Here is a 25,192-nt window from a genome sequence, read left to right on the forward strand (position 1 = left end):
AAATTCTGTTCCAGTCTTTAGGGAGAAACGAGCATGAATGGCACTTTTTGGAAGATATGAGTTTAGTCACATGGAGTAGAAGGTGAAGGCTAAGAAGGCTATTCCCTATATCAGTGGTGGTGAACCTCTGGCACTCTGTGGGCACGTGCGCTGTCATCCCAGCACAGAGTTCACCAGAGTTCATTACTAGAAAGCCAGAGGGATGTGGGGCCAGGCTGCTTCCCTCCCCCTCTCCATGCACGCCTGAGGACATTTCTCATATCACCCCGCCCCTCTGCCCAGCAGCCCAATGGGATCACTTCCTCCCTTCCCTATCTGGGGTAAGACGGGTGGCTCACATGCAGCGTGAGGGTGCAGTATGGACGGCAGCCTGTTGAGTCTGGGACGAAGGTGATTCCCATGGTGGAGAGGCGCTAGGTTGGAGGTCAGCATAGCTCACAGCGTGGCATAGCTGGAGGGGAGGGGAGCTGGAGGGGAGCAGAGATGGATGATCGAGGTCTGCATACCTCCTGTGTATGGGAAATTGCCGTGTTGGCACTTTGCGATAAATAAGTGGGTTTTGGGTTGCCGTTTGGGCACTCAGCAGAGGTGGATTCTACTTACCTTTTACTACCAGTTCGCATTGGGGCCGCCCACGCAGAAGCATTTTGATGATGTTGAGGTTGGTGGGCGGAGCCTCCTGACGGTTTTACTACTAGTTCTATAGAACCGGTGCAAACCGAGGGCAACCCACCACTGGCACTCGGTCTCTAAAAGGTTCACCATCACTGCCCTATATTGTGCCAATGTATAAGCTAGGAAAGGGAGAGAGATAAACTGCATACAGCTTCTACTGTGTATAAGTTTACAGACACTTTAATATTTCACTCCTATAAAAAGTTAAGCCTAAGGCCAAAGCCCATTGTTTTTATTCATATTATTTTTATTTTTATTTTTATTTTTTTATTATATTTTTATTATTAAGGAATAACAAAAAGGAAAAAAAAATCAATACAAAAAATCAATAGTAAGGAAAAAAAAATTTTTTTTCCCCCCAACGTGCTATACAAACGGAAAGGAAGTTTTAGGAACTTGAAGTCTTCAATTCTTCCAGAAATCTCTTTGATAAGGTACTGGTGCCGATTCATCCAATCTCCCAAGTGCAAAGTCCACAAATGGTTGCCAAGTGTTCCAAAAAACATTTTCTTTATATATACCACTTCTAATTTTAATATCACAAGTCAATTTATCATTTAATGCAAATTTCCATGTTTCATTGTACCATTCTTCTAATTTTAAATCAACATTTAATTTCCAATATCTAGCAATTATAATTCTCCCCATTATAACCAAAATCCTCACCAATTCTCTTTCTCCAGTTGTTAATGTTGTTTCATTCAATATTAATAATAATATGGTTTCCAATTTCAATTTGACCCTCTTCTTAATTATTTCAAATATTTCATTTTCTATCCTAGACCAAAACAGTTCAACCCCATTACATTTACACCACATATGAACATATGTCCCGAGTTCCACTTTACATCTCCAACACATTTTATCCACTTTATTATCCATTTGAAAGAGTCTTATTGGGGTCAAATACCACTTCCAAATAACTTTATAATTATGTTCTTTAATCCTTATTGATAATGTCCTCATTATTCTGCTAACCCAATTCATATTCCAATTTTGATCAGAAATTTCAATACCCAGTTCTTTTACCCAATTCTCTTTCATTACCCTTTGTGGATTATTATCAGAGTTAATAATTTTATAAATTTTACTAACTAATCCCTTTGGCCCAATTTCATCTTTTATTATTCGAGATGTCAAATTTTCAAATTCCGTTTCCTTTCTGCTCTCATCATTCCTTTCTTTGCATTTCCTATTCCATTTATTCATTTGAATTCTTTCAAACCAATTAATGTTTAATTTTCCATAAATTTCCTCTTTCCTCATTTCATTTTCTATAAACAATTGTGGAAACAATTAGTGAATGGTTGAAATTCATATTATTTTTACCCTAAAGTGTGCTTAGTTTAGGCTTCTACAGATCAACTGCCCAGAAAGGAGATCTAGCAAGTAGGTTATTTGTTACTTCAGTATGTCACAAAACCAGGTTTGGGCAGTCTTGATTGGTCGGTGTTGTGGGAGCTCTGGGTGTGTCTTTTGTACTACATGCGTTGTTTGCATGTGCCCAGTCATAAGCCTTTGGTGCCCTAGAGGCATTCTGGTAAATAAAGACGATAGAGTTGGTACTTGCTGTGCAGCATGCCAGCTACGCTTTTATTATGTTTTAATTAAAAGATCCTTTAAAGCAAAATAAGAAGTTTGCCAACACGGAGGGAGGTGTCAGAAGGATGCTGGTGCGCACAAGCTCTATATTGCTGACCCTGCATTGAATTAACATGCATGCAGCTCCATTTGCGCAAGCAGCAGGTGTGTGTGCCCGCCCCCACGCAAATGGAGCTTGCACGCGCACTTGCCACTTGTGGGGAACCATCCCTCTCTCCTCCTCCTCCCCCCCCCCCCCGCCAGTCTGCAAAGCCAGAAAGATTGGGGACTGCTGCTATAGATGCCTATTTTGTGGGAAAGCTAACACTTTTAGCTCAACGTGAAATTAATGTAAGGGTTGTAATATGCAAGTCATATGCCTATATACCTTCTGTAAGTGCATTTTGTGCTTTCTTTTCAAACTACCTTGAGTGTAAAATTATTTATAAAGATAATAAAGGTGGGATAAAAATAAAAATGAATAAATAAATATAGCTGATTTTCTTATTCTCTGCTGTTAAGCCATACTGACTAATAAGAATGACTTAAGATTACTGAGCAAGAGTAATGGCATCAACTAAAGGTCAGAGCTGGGAGTATCCACTTTCAGTCTAATTAAAATTCTGATACATGTTGTAATTTATTTTTTATGATTTATAGATTGCCTTTCAGCACATGGGTGCTCATTAAGCTCTGGGTACAGTCAGGTTTATACTGCTGTTGCTACAATCTAGCCCTATCCATTCCTGGCCTGTTTGCTGTGTTACACAAGGCACTTCTCTTTTAAGATAACAACCACAGTATGGCCTTATATTCTTTGTCAAAATAGTCTCTGGCCATATCTGTTAAGAAATTCAGAAACCACAAACATGGTGTTTTTAAATGATAATATAATCTGCATCCAAATTTAATGGCCATGTTTCCTTCCTTCTTGAACCTTCAGATAGGGCAAAATTGAGCTCGTCTAAGTACAGAGCAGTGTTATGTTTTTGCTAGGCTGACTTTCTGAGCAATGGCTTACTTGAAATTTAAAGTAATCCAGTGACCATTTTTAGTTTTGTGGAAATAGTAAGGAATCATTGATGGTTCCTACTGAAAGACCTACTGCCAGAGGTAATAGCCCTCATAAAGATAGGTATCCTAAGATCATAGAGCTGCTCTTGAATGACATTACATGGGCACTGGGTTTGATAGACTGCATCTGTTGTTCTGATGTTCTCACCCTCTTGTGTGGACCCTTGCACTTCCTTGGAAACCTATGGGAGAATTTTCATTAGGAATGCTTGTGTTATTGGACAACTTTTGGTAGAAATCTGTTTGTCCATCAAAAGTAACCTGGTCTTCAAGGATTATCCTCCATGACCTTTTGCAATATATGTGAGGGATTAATGTCAGGTATAAGGAACTGGGTTTTATTAGAAATGCAGTCCCTTGAAGATGGCGCAGAGCCATGATTTAGATCCAACTACTTCATGTTCACATGGAGTGCTAAATTTGGAAAGGCAGTGAAGCTCTAAAGCAGCCTTTCAGCTTGGCATTATTTTGCTCAAAAGGCAGAGCTTTAACCCAACTATCCTTGTTCACAGAAAATGTTAAACATTAAAAGACGCTGGTTAAGGATGTTGAGAATTATAATTTGATACATTTGGAGGGTAGAAGATTGAGGAAAATTGTTTGAGGGACATTTATGTCACCAAAGAAAAGAAAGGCCTTTACTACCCATGTTTCCCTGAAAAGAAGACCCGGACTTATTTTCTTTTGACCCCTGAAAAAATAGCTAGGGCTTCTTTTCAGGTGGGTCTAATTATTGACTCACCTCGCTGTGGCAGCACCAAGAGCCCTGCCCAGCAGGAGCCCGCTGCTGGCCTACTTCTGCGGCCGCTTATTGCCGCTTGCACGTGTCGCCCCCAGCCTCCGTTTAGCCGTCAGAGCCTTCCGGAAAGCCCTCTGCAGCTGAGAAATGGGCTCCAGATTGATACGCATAGCTCCCCCGGCTTCCATTTCGCCATCAGAGGCCTTCCGGAAAGCCCTCTGCAGCCGATAACAGAAAACAGCTGTTGTTGGCTGCAGAGAGCTTTCCGGAAGGCTCTGTCAATGAAATCAGAGGTGGGTTTCAGCAGGTTCTGACCAGTTCTGGAGAACCGGTAGCAGAAATTTTGAGTAGTTCGGAGAACCGGTAGTAAAAATTCTGACTGGCCCTGCCCCCATCTATTCTCTGCCTTCCAAATCCCAGCTGATCGGGGAGAAATGGGGAATCCCTTCCCCTGGAGTGGGGTGGCAATGGAGATTTTACAGTGTCCTTCCCCTGCCACACCCATCAAGCCACACCCACAGAACCGGTAGTAAAAAATTTTGAAACCCACTACTGGGTGAAATGGAGGTCGGGGCAATGCACGCATCAATCCGGAGCCCGTTTCTCAGCTGCAGAGGGCTTACCGGAAGACTCTGGCGGCGAAATGGATGCGTGTGAGCGGCGGCAAGCAGCCGCAGAAGAAATGGGCTGCAGAAGAAGCAACTGCAGAAGAAGGCGGGGCAGGTGTCAGAGTGTGCAAGGCTGGTAAATAGGGCAGCTCCACCCCTCCATCCCCACCCTAGCTTAATTTTTACCTCGCCCCACCCCCTGCACCCCAGGGTGGGCGGGATCTTAATTAGGGCTAATTTTGGGGGTAGGGCTTCATTTGAGCACATGCATTCAAAAACATGATAGGACTTCTTTTTGGGGTGGGTCTTGTTTTAGAGGAAACACGGTATATGTAATTTAGATAGTTAAATATAATTTCAAATGATAGTGTGCGACAGTTTTAAATATCCCATGACATTGGCAAAAGATTCAGCTGTGACAATTCCTACTGCTTTTGTGGGAGACAGATCATAAGATACCATATAGTCCTGTACTTGCTGTTGTGGGGTGCTATTGATTGTTGTTTCTAAAGTCTCAATATTGTTTGGGTGCCTGCCTGAATCTGTGTTTCTTTGTTTGGGCTCAGAACCATGTTTCTTTCTTGGCAGGTGAATGGGCAATGTATGGAAGGCAAGCAACATTCAGATGTTGTTTCAGCCATAAAGTCTGGTGGAGATGAGACCAAGCTGCTGGTAGTGGATAATTTAACCGATGAATTCTTCAAGAAGTGCAAAATCATCCCCTCTGAAGCACATCTGAAAGGTATGGCAGCCGTTTGCTAAAGAAGATATTATTGTGGTTTGGGCGAAATTTAAAAAACAACTCCTTCCTAGACAGAGATGCTGTGAGTGTGTTTGAATGCAAGTGTGAGGCGAGCATGGGCCTACTGGATAGGCTAGCAAAGAGCCCCTGACAATTCTCATTTTCTGCCTTAGAGTCCTGTACCTTATGTTGCAGGAGAACGGTGCGGTATAGCCGTGTCTGAGTCTTGAGTGGAAATAACTGATCTCACCAGAAACAAGACAGGAATTAGCAGCCCCTTTAAACATTAGATAAATCCCAATAATGCAGAATGGCCAGGAACAACGTGATATGTGAACATCCTCAATAGTTGTGGTATTTGGCATAAAAGAACTAAAAAGAAGTGGGAGCATGTCATTGGCCCATTCAGAAAGGCCGAGTTCATTGTTAAATGAGTTACAAGATGTTCTTCCATCTTTAGGAATGTAAGAAGCTGCTTAGTTTTGAATCGCCCTCTTGGTTTATTGAGCACAGAATTATGGGTACAGACTGGTAGCTGCTGTCCATGGTTCAGGACAGTTTGCCTAGCCCTTCCTCAGGACAGTCCTGAAGGGACTGAAGTTAGATTTTTTTTTTCTGTATTCAAAGTATGTGCTCTACTATTGAGGGATATATTTTCCATCAATAGTAGAACAAAAAACTCCTCCCCCCAAATTCTGAATTAATGTTCTCAAATGCTGGTTTGTTCTACAGATAAATGAATGCTAAATGAATGCTAAATTCATTTAAATGAAATTAAATGTTGGATATATAAGCCAGCAGGCCTGTCTCTGAAAAGCATGTATTGCAGTGGTGGGTTTCAAAATTTTTTACTACCGGTTCTGTAGATCTGGCTTTGTGGGTGTGGTGTGGCTTGGTGGGCGTGGCTTGGTGGGCATGACAGTGGAAGGTTACTGCAAAATCCCCATTTCCTCCCGATCAGCTGGGACTTGGGAGGCAGAGAATAGATGGGGGCGGGGCCAGTCAGAATTTTTACTACCAGTTCTCCGAACTACTCAAAATTTCCGTTACTGGTTCTCCAGAACTTGTCAGAACCTGCTGAAACCCACCTCTGATGTACTGATAACTGGGAGCTAGTCTTGGGAATGCCTGGCTGCTTTCCACAAAATAAGAGTCTTTCTCTATCCTCCTTGCTCTCTATACCCAGACACAAAATAGAATTTTCCTAAAAACCAGAAAGGCATTTAAGCCATGCTGTTTTAAATGATTGAGATAAACTAGCACAAAGCACATTTGAGGCACATCAAGCTCTATACCCTTGCATTGGATCCCCAGCATCACAGCAATGAAAGGATAAAAAAACCAAGAAGGCGAGAGACACATGCTATCTTACCCTTTTCACATGTTCTTGGCGCTCAGATGTCAAACTAGAGCTTGTATTGTTGTTGAGATCTGCAGGCAACAGGTTTGGGGCAGGGGCTCTATACTTTGCAATTTTACTCTTTGAGTGTTGATAAAAACTGAGAGGCTCAGGGAATGTTGCTGCCAGGATTTTTGATTTGTGTTTTTTGGGGTCAACCATTTCTGGATTAAGCTGGCAGAGTCATTGTACCCAGGGGTGAAATGCTACCAGTTAGCACCGGTTCGGGTGAACCAATAGTAATAAAATCTACCGGTTTGTCCGAACCCGTATTTCCGACAATCAGCTGTGCTGCATTATTTACATTCGCTAGAAAGCAGGAAATCCTGTTTTCTAGCAAATCTAAATCATGCGACACAGCTGCCCCCCCCCGCTGTTCTACTTACCTTCAAATGGCTCCTTTTTCTGTGTGAAGCGCGTGTTTGGTGCACACAGTGCATGCGTGTGCACAGCATGTGTTGTGCGCACGTGCAGGCAGCAAACCGGTGGCAACCCACAGAGGATTTCACCACTGATTGTACCACTGTTTTAATCTCTATTTCATCAAAGCAGCAGCAGCAAATGTCACACTGCCAACATTAACAGTGCATTCATGGGCATGGAGAGTACATATGACCTGCAGGTTGCCCATCCCTGCTCTAGATTCTGGCCTTTGAAATTTGGCCTTAGAGTTCATGCCTGGCATACAGTGAGGGCTTCCCAAATTGTCTATGTCCTGGAGGGGGAATTCCCTTTATCTCCTGAGCAGGATTAAGATTAGTGGATGACTGTGGTGGAATCTGCGCCTTTAAGAGATGTCCAAGGCATCATGTGTGTAATTGAGACAGATTTACAGATGGAGAACATAGATGGATACAGTGATAGAACTTTGATTCTGTCAATTACTTGCTTAGGCTTCTGTCCGGAATATCTGGACAGTGTCTTTTTCTCTCTACACAATGTAATTCTTGGATTAAAAACGGAAGGAAGGAAGGAAGGAAGGAAGGAAGGAAGGAAGGAAGGAAGGGAATGAGTTTTTCTTAGGGAGGATCCTCGTGTGAAAATCTCTTCTAGGTAGTCCTCAATTTATGACCACAATTGAACTCAAAATCTCTGTTGCTAAGCAAGACATTTGTTAAGTGAGTTTTGGCCCATTTTATGACCTTTCTTGTCAAAGTTGTTAAGTGAATCACTGCAGTTGTTAAATTAGTAAGTGTTGTTAAGTGAATCTGCTTAAGGTTGTTAAGTGAATCTGCCTTCCCCATTGACTTTGCTTGCCAGAAGGTTGCAAACCCCCACCCACCCACCCCCAACCATCATCAATATGAGTCAGTTGCCAAGCATCTGAATTTTGATCACATGATCACAAGGATGCGCTAACAGTCATAAGTGTGAAAAATGGTTGTAAGTCACTTTTGTCAGTGCTTTTTTCAGTGCTGTTGTAAATTGGACCGGTCCCCAAATGAACTGTTGTAAATCGAGGACTACCTGTGCTAGATTATACATATGGATCGATTGACCTTGGGAAGGATTTTTGTTCTTGTGTGAACAAGTTGGGGCTATATGTCTATGCGGAGGCAGAAGAGATTGCTGTCCATTTTAACTGCACCATGAATTCCGGCCCTTATTCCTCCTGTGTGAGGGCGCTTTTTCTAGCAAGACCACATTCTTCCTCTTATCAACCCACATAGATGGTTTTGTGTTTTTTTTGTCTGCAGAAGACTTCGTTTATGGAAGGGTCAGTAGAAATAGTTCCGTAATGCAAAAAGAATCCATATAGCCATTATGTTCTATGTAGTCATTGTATATTTTACTTCAAAATTAATTGGGCAGGAAGAAGTAATTCAGGGGATGAGATCTTTTTAATGATGATTAAATAATGCCTTAATAGAGGGCCTTACCATTAACTAGCTACCTCAATGCATAATGAGGGAGATGCTTGGATCTTGAAGAGTGGCTAGGAATGGCTTATTTTAACACATCGCCCAATCCATTTCCTTACGTGACATTATTAGAAACAATTACATCCTTCCTAAGTGTGTGGCCGGGGTCAAATAAGTTTGGCATCCATATATAAGTGGAAATTATTTTCTGGTACTTGGAAAAAGTAGGTTTCTAGGTTAAACATAATTTTTATGTTTATAGTAATCTAGTTTTTAAAGAAAGGATCATCTGGGAGAAAGCATCTGTCCTGGGCTTGATGGAAGAGTCTCTTGTGCATGCTCTGCGTTGGGAAGAAAGGAACTGGATCAGCAACCAAGTCACTCTGGAAATGTCAGGATTTCAGTCCTATCTCTAGTAGGGCATGTATAAGACGCCATCATTCATGATTCCACTTCACAGGGCTCAAGGAAAGGACCACCCAAAGTCCCTCTGCTCCATAGAGAGAGGAATACAGAGTAGTTTTGCCAGAGGGAAGAAACCAAGGAGAAGAGTCCTCTGATGCCAGATCATTGAATCAGAGGAGTGAAGCATGGGGAGAGAAAAGGCTATGCATTACGGTATTGACATTTGACCTTCAGGGATCTTCCAACCAGCAGCCTTTTGCCAAATAAAATGTTCTGCTTTGCTCAATAGCTCTGAGTTGAAAAGGCACAACAGCACTGAGTCATCTAATTACTAAATTATTTAAATGACTTTCAAAGGCTAATTATTAGTTTTTAAGAACCTGAGCAGTTCTACACCTCTTAGTTTGCATGGCTCTCTAGCACTGAGTCAGTATGTAGAACTACCTTCCAATTTAACATATGGGAAATGTATTTCACTTCTGATTTGTACTAGGATCTAATTAATGACCAATCGTCACATTAAACATTTGTCTCTTGGCAAGAAAGTTCTCATTGAGAATCCAGATTGGGGATAAGGCAGGAATAGTCCAAGAAAGAAGAGCTTCCTATTTTATGATTCCCTGGATCAAAGCTGACCTTTATTACACAATTCATTTACTTCCTTTAGAGCACTACAGAGCTGGAGATGTTGTTGCTTTGTATTGATCTCTTTCCACAAGATGCATCCTCAAACCGACATCTCTTATACAACATCTTTTTGAATTTGGATTGCCTGCTTTGGGATCCCATGATGGAAAAGTTATGGGTGACAGATGGAGGGAAGCATTTCTGGAGCATCAGTGGGACAAGATCAGTTACCTAAGAAAGAGGAACAGTGCTCTTTGGAATCTCTTAATCCATTTAAGCATTCCTCTTCTAAATAGAATTTGTTGCTTGTTAGCAGGTGGCAGCACTTAGTTGATTTTGATTGTTCTAACAAGGTACGCAAGGTTTGGTCATGGTTTGTCCTTGGCTAAATAACCATCAGGAAATCCCTAGGCTGAGAAGTTGAAGAATCATCCTAGAAAAAGGCAAGATTGCCAAGTCAACTGCTTGGATGCTATCCCTAAGTATCTCCCTTGACTCCCTAAATTAGCCATCAATAGACCAGAGGTGAAATCCAGCAGGTACCGACAGGTTCTGGAGAACTGGTAGCGGAAATGTTGAGTAGTTCGGAGAACTGGCAAATCACACCTCTGGCTGGCCCTAGAGTGGGGTGGGAGTGGAGATTTTGCAATATCCTTCCCCCAGGAGTGGGGAGGGAATGGGGATTTTGCAGTAACCTTCCCCTGGGGTGGGGTGGGAATGGAGATTTTTCAGTAGCCTTCCCCTGCCACGCTCACCAAGCCACACCCACAGAACTGGTAGTAAAAAAATTTGGATTTCACCACTGCAGTAGATCATAGAAATAAACATATTTACACATATTCAAAAGAGACAACAAAAAGCTAAGAAGGAAACAACTCTCCAATACATTTCTTCCAGCCACCAACACTCAGATGAAGGGGGAATAGCACTAGACAAACAAGCAGTAAACAACAGCCTAATCAAGAAACTACCAGGAAGAAAAACACACACCCAGCAACACTGGCAGGGCAAAACTCCTGCATATAAACAGGGAGCAAACCTCACACTCACCAGCATGATGATGTTCTCTAGTTGGGTAACAAAATGTCTGCAAGCAAAGAATCAAGCTCAGAGAGCACCAAGGATTACACAGTTCATCCCTGAGCTGCAGATAGTCTCTGCGGTAGGACAGATGAATATAAATATAAAGTATTAGCATTTGGAAAAGTATCTAAAGTGTTTTAAATGGGAAGTTTTCATCTTCAGACACAATATCCGTAGAGCAATTTCTAATGCATAAAGCAGCGAAACCTATTTGACAAGTATCTGCTGGTACCAGGTGGAATAAGCTCAAGTCAAGCACAGAAGAGTGTACGCATGGTGATGATGAAATTCCCTTCTTAGTTCCATCTTACTGCTCTGGAGATGGATGGGATGGGCTGCAAGGAGATCGTCTGTAGCCTTAGGCTGTGTTTGCTAATTGCCCAGGGCTCAAGCAACAGATTGCTAAGGAGCAAGCTGAATGAGCTTCTGAAAGTTCTGGATTCTTCCCAAAGGTTTTTTGTTTCCCCTTTTTTTAGGGGCATTAAAGTGTTTAAGCTCTGTGTCTGCTGCAAACCTTGTTCTTAATGTCCCAAAGGTGCTTTTTTCCAAAAGGCAACTAGACTTTCTTGGGTTTTTTTCCCTTTGAAAATGTTTCACTTCACATCCAAGAAGCTTCTTCAGTTCTAACAGTTCTCCAGTCAAAACTGAAGAAGCTACTTGGATAAGAAGTGAAACATTTTCAAAGAAAAAAACCCCAAGCAAGTCCAGTTGCTTTCTGGAAAAAGCACCCTTCGGACCATGACCTAAATAATTGAGAATCTTCGTAGACACTTTGTTCCTAATCTTAGTGCCTTGTTCCTCTCAGTGTAAGGAGCCCAATTCTCAAGCTATCCATATTTGGATCACATTCCAGGTTCACACATTCATGCCTTCTGGTGTAGGACCTCTGCATTTGCAGCAGCTTATCTTGACCTTTCTTTCTTTCTTTCTTTCTTTCTTTCTTTCTTTCTTTCTTTCTTTCTTTCTTTCTTTCTTTCTTTCTTTCTTTCTTTCTTTCCCTCCCTCCCTCCCTCCCTCCCTCCCTTCCTTCCTTCCTTTTCCTTGCTTCCTTTCTTTTCTTTTTTCTTTTTTTCTTTCTTCTCTCTCTCTCTCTCTCTCTTCTTTCAAACATCTATGCTGCCCATCTCACTGAGGTGACTCTATGAGTTTGACATCTGGGGCAGTGGTGGGATTCAACATTTTTTACTACCGGTTCTGTGGGCGTGGCTTGGTGGGCATGGCACGGCTTGGTGGGCATGGCTTGGTGGGCGTGGCAGGGAAGGATACTGTAAAATCTCCACTCCCTCCCCACTCTAGGGGAAGGATACTGTATAATCTCCATTCCCAACCCACTCCAGGGGAAGGATACTGCAAATCTCCATTCCCACCCCACTCCAGGGGAAGGATACTGCAAAATCCCCATTTCCTCCTGATCAGCTGGGACTTGGGAGGCAGAGAATAGATGGGGGTGGGGCCAGTCGGAGGTGGTATTTACCGGTTCTCTGAACTACTCAAAATTTCCGCTACTGGTTCTCCAGAACTGGTCGGAACCTGCTGAATACCACCTCTGATCTGGGGAATGAACCTACAGAGGTGGCAATATTATTGCTGCTGTTTCTTTGACTTGTGCCACAATGAGCCTTGATGATATTGTAGTGCGACATGCAAGACCTAAGGAGGTGGGATGGAATTACATTCTCTCTTAGCTGATAACAACCCTGTGTCCAGCTGACGTTCTCTTTGTTCCTGAAAACTTGCCTATTCTGGATGGAGACTCTCTGCTCTTCTAGTTTGGCTCTGAGCTTTGTCTCACCTAAACCAGAGCCAAAACTATACTTGGATTATGAAAGATGGCCCATTTGTTTTATTTAAAGGTATCATAATGTTTTGCAATTATGTGCAACATGCTGTAATTGGAAGGGGAGCCAGGGTCTAAAGAGTTAGGCAGGCTTCCAGCTCAGTCTAGTTTTTTGTTTAAGGCAACATGGGGACATGTTTTTTCGCTCCTTCCCTATAACAAAAGATTGATTGTTGTGGCACCAGCCACCAACAGCCATTTCCTTCAGTCCTTGTGCATTGTTTGTGTCTTTGGCAAGTACACCTCAGAATTATCTCTGATTGTTGCTAAACCACAACTCCAACGCCAGCTAACTGCCTTTTCTTTTTCTTTGACGACAACACAGTATCCAAGCCAGAAAGACATGGATTCTGCCTGCTGTTCTTATTTAGTTTCTCAGCGAACATGGTTGAGAATTAGAGCCGACCTTGAGTGAAAGTTGTTGCACTGGGGGATGTGAATTTTTAGAAAGGGAGAGGAAGTAGATCAGGAAACAGATATTTGGATCCAAAGTAGATGAGCACAAACAAGAGACTTTCTTCAGTTCTTGGACTGAGTAGATAATTTCCACTGTGTCACTGGTGAAGATTTATTGACAGAATCCAGAGACTTGTGGAAACCAGTTGAACAACTGGGGCACCTTGGCTGAACTCTCACATGATGCCAAACGAGGATTACTGCAGAAGCCCTCATGGCCTGGTTCATACTTTACTTTTAAACCAAACGAAATGCAGCTCATTGTGACTTTCTCCACTGCTGAGCTAACATTTTTCTCTTCCTGTCTTGACTTGTGGTAACTTATGGTCACGTAAAATGGTGGCTCCCACTTCCGCTCTGTGTCCTGGCTTTGAATCTGATCTGATTCCCCTGCCAGATGTCAGTCAGGGGGAGGAGTTAAATGACAAGCATTGCGCTGTTGCCGTGCAAGTGCCATCTCTTTCGTATGTCACGCACACAAAAAGGGAGGTGGTTTATGTCGTGATTCTGGATCGGGTCCTGTGTATTCCTCTGTTAGTGCCCTGGTTAAATGCAAGAGGGGGGCAGCCTGTAGTGTAATATGTAAATCTGGCCACTGTATTGGTTTCATAGCAACCAGATCTTAACAGGCCTCTTTCAATATATCACAAATTTAATTCAACAACTTGCTTTTGCAGTTTTCAAACTTTTCATTAGCATTCATGAATGCACAGAAAAGTTGCTTTAAACCAGATCAAGCCTCAGTCTGATGGAGAGTAATTGTCTTGCTTAGCAGTGGCTCTCCATGCAGAATTCCCCATCCTTTGCTACTTCACCATTTTCCTGGAAATGCCAGGAACAGTACCTGGATCCTCTAGCATGCAAAGCGAGTGTTGCACCACAGATTTGCAGCTCTAGACCCTGAGTCACTTCCTCTAACGACTTTCCAAGAGTTGAACTCAATTCAACGTTTGTGAAACAGCTAATTATTCCACCACGGTTTTCCTTTTGATTTAATTCCATAAAACAATGCCAGTGGTTGAAAAGTGCCAAATGTTAGATATCAAAAAAATTGAATCAGATGCAAAAGAAGAGAAAAATATCAATACTATAAAGGAATACTAACTCTGTGAGCTCATAGAGGATGTTCAGAGGAAGATTTAGGTTGGAACAGCATATCTGATAAAAGACTAGACAGAGTTAAGCAAGAAAAATCTTGGGGCAGGGACAGAGGATTTGGCATCAGCAGTTACTTAGAAGAACTGAAAAGATGACTACAAAGATCTCAAGGTTTATGGTGTATGTAAATAGCTCCCATACTTATATAAAGTTGGCTTATATTCATGAAGCTTTTAAAGTTTACTGGGGGAAAAAACTCAAAGTGAAACACAACTTGCAGAAATAAAATAATCTGCAATAGTAGGTTCTGTTAAAATGTCTTAACAACTATGCGGTTGAGTTTTAGAACTGCTGGCAGACAGTCATTTCTGGTCAAAATAGCCTTGGTAATAAAGCTGAAATCCAAATCTTCGGGCATGCAGGTCTTGTGAAAGGTTTGCCAGGTATGAACACCTGCCCATCCCAAATCATTGCCCTACACCTTAGCCTTTTAGATGGCTGCTATCAACCCCAAGAAAGCTTGGGAAAATGGATAGACATTAATACGTTGCTGCTATTGCTCCATGGCAGAATGTCATTCACTCACCTGTCATTGCATTAAAGCAGCTCTTCCTATTCTCACTTTTGGGGTACCCCATGAGATGTGCAGTAAAAGCATGAATGGCAGAGTAACAGCAAGGTGAGATTGTGCTAGGGAGAATTGTGCTTGGTCTACATTCCATGGCTCATGATACACTTCTTCAGTTTGTGCCCTGCCCCAGATGTTTTCTATAGAATTATAGAAAACGTTCTGCATAAAATCCATGAAATTCCATGCATTTATTTGTTACAGTTGGTTAAAGTTGCAGTGTGCAATTACACACTCCAGAAATTTGAGTGGTTTAGACACGTTAAATGGAAGAGTCTATTCCATGTTAGGTTGGGGAGGATATGGATTTGCTACAATATTCACTGGGTGATCTCAGTGATCTCTCTCACCACAGCTTGCTTTCCAGAGATTCTATGAAAATAACGCAAAGGCAGGAGTAAAACCACACTTGTTCCCAGTTCTCCTTGAAGGCAGCTGTGCTATAATTGAAAATGTAGCAAATCTCTGTATGTGGGCAGGAATAATTGCATCAGTGTTTCAATCTGATCACCTGCCTTTTGGGCGATTGAGAAGGGAAAATACCTGTGGCCGATACTGCCTAGATGGTTTTGCAATTCACGCCTACCTGTATGGCATGTAGGCCAGAGGCGGTGCTGGTACTATTTGCCTAACACAAAATTGTGAGAGATTGTAATGGTGCAAGGCACTCACTGAAAACCATACACACTGGACCAGTTTTGGAGGGATCTAAGGGCCATCTAAGGGGTGTGGTGGCTCAGTAGGTAAGACGCTGAGCTTGTTGATCAGAAGGTTGGCAGTTCAGAGGTTTGAATCCCTAACGCCACATAACGGAGTGAACTCCCGTTACTTGTCCCAGCTTCTGCCAACCTAGCAGTTCAAAAGCACATAAAAAATGCTAGTAGAAAAATAGGGACCAGTTTGGTGGGACGGTAACAGTGCTCCATGCGCCTTTGGCATTGAGAGTCATGCCGGCCACATGACCATGGAGACGTCTTCAGACAGCACTGGCTCTTCGGTTTAGAAACGGAGATGAGCACCGCCCCTAGATATGGAAACGACTAGCACGCATCTGCGGTGGAACCTTTACCTTTACCTTAAGGGCCAAATGGGTGTTTTAAGCAACTGGAAGGCACTGATTTGACCCCTTAACCCCTAATAGTCCCCATTTAAGGTACCTTTGGTCCCTGGATAAAAGTGTGCAGGGGAATATATCCATCCAATACATACATACATACATACATACATACATACATACATACATACATAGAATAAACTGTATAACAGTGATCACCTACCCAATCTGGTGATGTCAAATATTATCTGTCCTGCTCCTTAACCAATTTCCAAAGACAAAAAAGTTGTCAATTTTTGCCGTATATTGGATCTGCTCTGTGGAAGTGACTGCAGAGAAGGTGTGCTTCTTTATGTATGCATGTGTGTGTCTGTGTGTGAGAGAAAGAGAGGGGGGAAGGGTTCTGATGATGGGATATATTTCTGTAGTAAAATTGGGAGAATCCAGAGGAAGCAATGATCCTTGATGTTAGAGTTTATGGGATATGCTAAGTAGCATTGCAGTGGGTTGTAGAAATCCTGCTAGAAGAAATAAAACGTATTCACTTCCTTTTTTGTTTGTTCTGTTCTTTCTCCCCCTTAGGTCTTTTACCAGAACCAGTTGCCAATGGTGATGTGGAGAAGGTAAAAATTACTGCCAATCACATGGTTCCTTGATAGATGTGTTAGAGCCAACATTCAGCATTGCAGATTCCTCTGCTCTACTCGTGTTGTTATTGGTGGTGGTGGGGAGCATCAACAGATTACTGAACAACTCTCATGCCTTCTGAGTCTACATTGTTAGGAAATTTTAACTAGCCTTAGTTTTCCAATACATTCACACCGGAGATCATACGGAAGCATTGCACATGCCAAGATTGTCTTCAAATAGTTGTAAGATATTTTCTTTCTCCCTGTTTTTTTTTTAAACCTTCCCTGTACAAACTGCTCAGAACAGCCCTTGGCTGCCTGCCAGATCAAAAGGTTGAACTCTTCCTAAATTGGTAAAGGAAGGTGGGCTGTGAAATCATTGCTCTTGATGTTCCTGTAGAGAAAAGCAGTCTGAGGAGAGGGAGGGCCGATGCTTTGGAAGGCCTGTCACTCATTTCAGAGCCTGCTTCTTGTCACTGAATAGAATGGTCCATTCTTCACCCGATGGCTGGAATCTCACATCTTTTAAAAGGCCAAGTTACTTCCAGTCTGCTTTGAAAAAACAAAGCCTAATTAAAGTCGGAGAAGAAAGAAAATCTCATTAGAAACTTTTTTTAAAAAGGGCTGGGCTGTTTTAAAAACATTTGAATATACATTCAGAGACAGAATGAGGATGTTGCCAGACTATGGGTAAACAGGATAGATATGTCATTCAATGTCATTTTTGCCCTAGTTGGTCTGAATGTTCATTGCAAGCCAATAGTTATTGTTCTACACCACAAATGGATAAGTCAGCCATATGATGTAATGCAATAATCACTTTCAGAATCATTTCATATACATCTATAGAACAAATATAGAAATATATTTATTTTACATTCATTTATTTATATCTCACATTTTTGAACCACCCATCTCACTCAGAGAGAGACTTTCTTGTTTTAAAAGACTCTGAAATGCAAATATTCCTTGGGGCAACATTTCAACAGAATTCAAGATCTTTCAGTCTTTCCATTTTCCTCTTTCCCAGAAATTCCTCTCCCAATTTGTCCAGCTTATCTCTTTCCCAGAAATTTCAAAGTTTAATAAAACCTCAATACATGCATAGCATTTTACCAAAAACAGATTGGTTAAATTATGTACATAAGCTGAAATTTGAAATAAGCAGAAGGCTGCTGCAAGGAGTTTTTAATGAACTATTTGCTTATCATTCAAATCTGGACAAATTGTGGTTAGTCTTAACTATATTTAATGGAAACAAGCAAGACTTTATCCAGACGTTATCAAAGTGGCTTGCTTTTTCTACTCATGAATCATAGTCTAGAGCAGTGGTTCTCAACCTTCCTAATGCCGTGACCCTTTAATACAGTTCCTTATGTTGTGGTGACCCCCAACCAGGGGTGGGCGTGGCTTGGATGTCATGTGACTGGGTGGGCGTGGCTAGCTTGTCATGTGACCGGGTGGCCATGATTATGTGTATAGGGACTACTCAGAGGGCTGAAAAAAGTCATTTCTGACAGGTCCTCGCACTTTTGACTGGTCCTCACACTTATGACCATCCTCACATTTATGCCCGTGCAACATTCTTAACAACCATGTCACTCATTTCACAACTGCTTCTCTTCACCATGGTGACAAGATAGGGCAAAAACGTAAAATGTGAGGACAGTCGTAAGTTCGAGGACTGGTCAAAAGTGAGAGGACCAGTCAAAAATAACTTTTTCAGCTCTCTGAGTAGTCCATATGCATAAAAGGATACAGCAATAGAGAGGGATGAAGGAAGGGAAGGGAAATTAGAGTAGGAGTGAGGGTAAGAGAGGGAGGAAGAGAGGAGGAGAAGGAGAAAGGAAGAGGAAGTAGGGAGGAGAAGAAGAGGGGGGGAAGAGAAAGTAAGAAGGAAAGAAAAGAGAGAGGTGGTAGGTTTGAGGAGAAACATACACACATACAAACATACAATGTATTTTCTTTGAACAGAGTATTTGGCCGGTTCACAAATTTAAACAGTGTTTAGTCATTTCAATTAAATTTACAATTTCTATATTTCCTTTTTGCCATATTTATTCCTCATCTGCTTTCTCTCCGCTTTCTCTCTCTTTCTCTCTTTTTGTCTTTTTCTTTCATTCTTTCTTTTTTCTCTCTCCCTTTCTCTTTCCCTCTCTCTCTCTCCCTTCCTTTCCTGCTTTCTCTCCACTTTCTTTCTTTTTCTCTCTTTCTTGTCTCTCCCTTCCTCTCTCTCATTCTCTTTGTCTCTTTTTCTTTCATTCTTTCTTTTTTCTCTCTCTCCCTTCCTCTTTCGCTCTCTCTCTCCCTTCCTTTCCTGCTTTCTCTCCACTTTTTTTCTCTTTGTCTCTCCCTTCCTCTCTCTTTTTCTCTTTTTGTCTCTTTTTCTTTCATTCTTAGTTTTTTCTCTCTCTCCCTTCCACTTTCGCTCCCTCTCCCCCTTCCTTTCCTGCTTTCTCTCCTGCACCCAAAACAGGAGCTTCAGGCTGTGTCAGGCAGAGGCAGGGGTTGAAACGGGAGCTTCAGAGAGTACTCCCGAAATTTCTCCTGCGCAGCTTTTGCCGCTGCAGGCATCGGTGACACGGTGGCGGCAGGGAATCCCCGAACTCGCCCACCAGAAACTTCTCCTGCACGGCTTTTGCCGTTGCAGGCATCGGCGGTGGGGTGGCGGCAGGGAATCCCTGAACTCGCCAACTTACTCACCCAAGTTAAGTGAACTTACTCACCCAAACTTTTTCTGTTGAGCTCTTGCAGCTGCAGGTATCGGCGGCGGCAGCGGTAGCAGCAGCAGGGAATCCCTGAACTCCCCAGGACTTTTCCTGCACTAGAATCTTTTCTAGTCATGTGCGCGCACACCCACATGCACGCACGCATGCACACACACACTCTCTCTCTGCTCTCTTTGCTAAAGCGTGGGGCATCGCATTGCATGCTGGGATAAGCAGCCCTCCAATAGAGACAGAGGGTAAGGGTGAGTGAAGGAGTGGGGGGGGGCGAGAGAGGGCTTTGGCGACCCTTGTGAAATAGCCATTCGACCCCCAAAGGGGTCGCGACCCCCAGGTTGAGAACCGCTGGTCTAGAGTTTATGATGGCATGATAAACTCTAATAAATAGGGGAAGCAGAAGAACTGGATAAGGAGTGGCTCATTGTAATAATACTTGGTCATGTTTAGCATCTGAATACAGTCACTGGTGTAAGAACAACTGAAGAAAATGCTCTCCCGTGTGGATAACAAATTTATTGGTTCAAAGGCAAGCAACACGAAAGGGGAATTTGCTCTAATTTAGCTTGAGGAATTGTGCTGCTGGTGGTTTATTTGCTTCTTTCCAAAAAGCTGAACTGACCAGTTGGTTTAAAAAAGAGAGATGAATTTAGCAGATGAGTAAAAGAATAGCTGCTGGGCATGGACTCATGGGATTGTCACCCCTTTTCCAGAATAATTTCTGTGGCATCCATTCTGTTTCACTTTCTAATTCTATATTGTTTCTAAGGCCCTCCAAGTGATTGGTCAAAACAGAAAAGATAGCCCCCCCAGCTTCCTTGTCAACTAAAGAAACATTCCCCCTACTAAAAAGTTCCCAGGGAAAGTGAGGATTTGCTACTGCCCCCACAGCTCGGAATTCTACAAGAAAAATTCTTTTGAATCAACTTGTTATCCTTGTATGTTAACAAGACTTTTTCTGGCCTTGTTGCCAGCAGCTCAGGGGAGAATTTAAATGAACCTTGATACAGCAAACAATGGTCTTGGAGAAGAAAGAATGGACACAGTGTGTTTACTAGACAGACAGACTGATCAGTCCCTTATGGGAAGCTGTGGTGGGATAGCAGTTAACAATTCAGTTGGCAAATAGGACTATGAGATCATCATGACTGGCTAGAAAGAAAGCATTGCAATAAAATGTGTTCAGTTCCATTGCTTTTAATTTGAAATAATGCTGTGCCTACTACTTAAAGTGCCCTCTACTGCCATTAAATTTTAAGTTTTTTCTTTCTTATTTCTAGGGGAACCTTAGAGATGAACAAATGGAGATTAATCCTGAAAGCCCTTCTAGCCCTGTGACCATGTCTCCTTCTTCAACTCTAAGTGAACCTTCCATTGAGGTATGAACACAGTCTGGGTGTAGTAGGCAAATGGGAGTGATGAGTGAGGTGGATCACCCAATGAGAGGTGTAGGTAAATATTCCTTCGACTGTCTCAAAGACCAGAAGGATGCATGTGGTACTATTTTGCAATGATGGACAAGCTAGGTCCCAGTTTGTTTGGTAGAAGACACATTTTTCTCTTAATTAGTCAGCAATAGCACTTAGACTTCTATACTACTTCATAGTGCTTTACAGCACTCTCTAAGTGGTTTACAGCATATCGCCCCCAGCAATCTGGGTCCTCATTTTACCAATCTTGGAAAGATAGAAGGCTGAGTCAAACCTTGAATCGGTCAGGATCAAACTCCTGGCTGTAGGCAGAGTCAGCCTGCAATACTGCATTCTCCATAGTGGTGGAGATAGCATCCAGGAATGGGTTGACCTCGTCTGCTTAGCTGATTGGATGAGTCTGTCAGAGCTGTGACGACATGCCTCTGTTGCTAATGCTCCCCAGCTTTTGACTCAGTCCCTCAGCTAGGACAGACGTGTCAAAATTCCTTGCTTTCTGCTTTCAGCATATTTGAACCTTTCAACAGAATCTGGACTTCAGATTCGTGAGTGATTCAACTGGCTGACTCCCGATTCCTGGTAGAGTCGCTGGATCCCTTTTCAGTGGCGAGGGCTTAGGCTCAAGCAGCTGAAGCCCTCCAAGCTCTAGTTTGAACTGTGAGGTGATTAATGGGCATAGGAATTTCATGCTCCTTACTCTAACACAAGCAGCCAATGGAGCTTTCACGCTCCTCATTTGACAGCTCCAGAGAGCTTGTTGGCCAAGCAGAGCTTTTGCGCTCTCCACTTGACAGCTCAGGAGAGCTTGGCAGCCAAAGGAGCTTTCACGCTCCTCCCTTGACACCTCCAGAGAGCTCATCGGCCGCAGGAGCTTCGCGCTCCTAGACTTATTGCGGGTAGCGTGGCTAAAGATCCACTCCATGCCAGTTTCTTTTTGTGACTGCTTGGAAAGATTACATTGCCCATATTTTTTTTTAAAAGAGGCTTGTTAAATACTTCTACTTTTTATTTGGTGAGAAATAGCTATTGGAGATTTAGTAACGATTAGGAACTGTCAGATGTTCCTGCTGAAAACAGTTGAAGGGAGATGATTTGCTATTTATACCCAACACTAATCTAAGGATCTGGTTGTGTCCAGGGAGAGTTATTATTAAAAAGGGGGGACTAATATCCCCTTTGGCCATAAAGCTAATTTGATATTAGGCAGAGTCACCCAACCCATTTCTGCATATATCCAGTGGAAAACCCCAAATGTGGCATATTTTAATACTGTGTGAGTGTGGCTTTTGTTATCCTGAAAATGGATGAGGCTGAATTCTGTGAATGCCTTAAAGAGAATTATTTAGCCTAGCCTTACAGGCTTTTTCTGCAGGCTCCCAAAGTGGATTAGATCCTTTTTGCAAATTATGGTGCTGTTGTGATCTTGCAGAACAACTTGGCATTGCTGTGTGGCTTAAACACTAAGACAAAACTGACTTTTACTTTGATTTCCTTTGATCAGCCTAAAGCTACCTGTGTTTAAAGTAATTTTTTTTATAAATTAACTATTGAATAGCAATCAATAGATGTGTTTGCATGTTAAATGAAACACAAATTAGGGTTACAATGATCTTTGAAAGGATGTGGGTATTTTAAATAGAGAGTGTTAACCAGTCTAGAATCATGGCCTATAGTCGTGGCTGTGTGAGTTCTTGAACCCAGACAGGAAATTAAAGAACAGTGACCCACCTCACTGCTCTCTGACCCTCCAGCCTGTGGTCACAGAGCAGGACATCAGAAAGAGATCACAAGCACAACTGCTTCTGCTGCAGTGTTTCCATTGTCACTTGGCTGCTCCTTTTTTTCATAAGTTCACAATAAGTTCTTTACAATAAAAATTTAAAAAGTAACCTTTTTAAGGGTTAATATTTTCCCATCCTGCAGCAAACCAAATTATTCCAGGCCCTTTATGATACCAGGAGTCGAAAATAATCTGCCTGCTAGGTGCCTTCATAGGCTTCATACTCATGGCTACTCCAAACTATGGAGAGTTGTGTCGTATAAACGCACCCAGTAATAAGTGTGTGGGCTTTGGGTCACGCATAAGACAGAGGTTGTTTCAGGAGAATAGCTGATAACTGTTGGGTACTTTATTGTCTGTTTTTGCACCCTTCCGTTCTTACAGCTGTACTCTCATGAGAAGGAGGACAAACTCAGCACCACATCCGATCCCATTCTTGACTTGGACATCCCACTGGCAGTAGCCAAAGAGCGCGCCCATCAGAAACGTACCAGCAAACGGGCACCACAAATGGACTGGAGCAAGAAAAACGAACTCTTTAGTAATCTGTGAAGCACCCCAAACCCCCAAGCAGGGAGGTGATGTAAGGGCAATATTGGAAAATCTGGCCAGATCATGCCTCCCCCTTCCCCTTCTCCTACGCATTCCTGTCCCCTAGATACATTTCCGTGCCCTTCTTCTCTTCCCCTCCCTTTGCTTGGAAATGTAGATGCAAGATCTCGTCTTGCCCTGGGTCACCTGAAAGGGCAAACGCATGGCCTGATAATGCTGCCTGCACTATTTTGGAGAAGCAGTTGTATTTAAAGAGGATGATGAGACATTTTCATATACCCTCTATAAATAGCTTAAACTAGCTTGTGGATGTGAATCCAAACTGAATTTGGTGTCTCTGTTGGATCTGTAGTAGAAGACACATACACATATCTATATATAAAGAGAATGTATGCACAGGACAAGGATGTAATACGTCAGGTGCCACACTGAAAAGGGGGACAGTGTGATGCATAGCTGTACTGTAGGTCCATTAACTCTTAAGATAGCTGAAGTTAAACATTCTAAAACTATTAATCCCTATAGATCTCAACTGGCTCTCTTCAGAGAAATCATGTTGGATGCTGATTGAACTATTCCAGGCTATGTCCTATCAGGACTATAGTCTAAGCTTGCATAGAGTATTTTAATTCCTAATTTGATTACAAATGAACATCCTTTCGTGGGGCAGTTCCTCTGTCCTCTTTTCAAGGAACTGCTTTGCTACGAGTGGAGAGAAACATTTCTGTTGCTCTATTGTCTTCTCTCTTTTTTGGTAAAGACATTCCTGGATTGCCACTGCAAGAAAGGGCTTAGTAGGCAAGACCCAATACTTCCTGCTTCGTGCTTTGGAGGTTTCAAAGTGTGGGAAGAGGAATAATTGAAAGCTGTTGTAGCAGCCAGCCTGTGAGATTTGCTTTCTTTTGGCCAGGGGATGTGGTAAGGAGTCGTACCTAATGCAGCAGCTGAAAGCACACAAGGATAATATCCTACACTCAATTTACTCCAGAAATGGAGCCAATCAGGGTTTTCAATAATCATGATTAATTATTAACAACTTACTGATAATAGTGTTTCATTTCTGGAATTGTTTTCTAATTATGGCTCATTTCCCTGTATCTGTGTATAGTATAAAAATCATTCCTCTTCCATAAATTTCTGTTTTGTTTTTGTTTTCCTTGATTAATGTTTGATGTCAAATGTAAGAGAATCTGTTTACTGGAGCAAAATGCTGCCTTGATTTTGTGTGCTTATTTAAAATTAAGGATTTTTTTTTTTTTTTTTGAAAGCCACATACACAGGTCACAGTGTATGCAAAAGTTGCAGTCTGTATGAGATTAACCAATCTCTCTAGTCTTATAATTTAACTTATAACCTTAACTGGGATAGAGTGAGAGCTGTTAATCCAAGGCCAGCAGCTGGCTAATGTAATACAAATAACACACACACATACAAAATATTTTTCCAGTCTCCAAATAAGAATAGATGAACTTCTGTCTCTGCTTGTTGGGCTGGATAATATATCAGACTTCGGGATGATAGAAATTACCATTTTACCTGCAATTGTTTTCTTCTTTTTTTTCCCCCTGCCAAATTAGGTGAGCAGAGCCATGTCAATACTCAACCAAAACTAAAAATAAGATTGGTACGGCTACATGTAGGAGAAACTGGGCACCATCATCAATCTCTTTTTTAGCCTAGCTCTGTTTCTGGGGCTGGAGAGATGCATTACAGGATCTGCTTCTGCTGGAAACCAGAACCACAAGCCAGCATATTCCATAAATTTCAAGGGTTGTGTTTGTAGAATGAAGAAGTCTTGTTAAAACAAGCTATGCGTTTAAGGCCAATGTGCCGCTCTTAGCCAGAAAGTTCAAGTAAGAAATTACGATTTTGCATTCATATTCATCAGGTGATGCCGGTAAGAGTAGAGAAGCAATTTGTCCACAAGACTGTCCCGCCTTTCATTTTCCATGTGTTGCTTGCTATCAAATGTGATATAATGTGATTATCTCAAGTAGTTCCCAAATCAATGTTCTGGGCCTTGTACTTGGGAACCATTTTACAACAGGCAAAGGCCAAAGAAGATTAGGAAAGCAAAGGCTTTATTAAATGGCTCTCCCATTCTTCATTAAAGCCCACAAAGATCTTACCCCCCTCTAGGTGGCTCAGTGGCTAAAACACTGAACTTGTTGATCAGAAAGGTCGGCAGTTTGGCAGTTCAAATCCCTAGT

General features: G+C 42.2%; 1 protein-coding gene across 1 annotated transcript in view; it reads left to right on the forward strand.

Moving 5' to 3' along the window:
• Positions 1-24,116, forward strand: part of NHERF1 (NHERF family PDZ scaffold protein 1) — a 67,169-nt gene extending 43,053 nt beyond the window's left edge. Inside the window, exons 3-6 of the mRNA XM_034408720.3 lie at positions 5,266-5,419; positions 16,451-16,491; positions 20,501-20,599; positions 22,815-24,116. Of these exons, the coding sequence (XP_034264611.2) occupies positions 5,266-5,419; positions 16,451-16,491; positions 20,501-20,599; positions 22,815-22,982 (462 nt within the window). The 3' untranslated portion in view covers positions 22,983-24,116. The remainder of the gene's footprint in view (positions 1-5,265; positions 5,420-16,450; positions 16,492-20,500; positions 20,600-22,814) is intronic.
• The last annotated feature ends 1,076 nt before the right edge of the window (positions 24,117-25,192 follow it).

This window comes from Pantherophis guttatus, chromosome 2 (assembly GCF_059756535.1).
Source record: "Pantherophis guttatus breed Tessera chromosome 2, ASM5975653v1, whole genome shotgun sequence".
NCBI lineage: Eukaryota > Metazoa > Chordata > Lepidosauria > Squamata > Colubridae > Pantherophis > Pantherophis guttatus.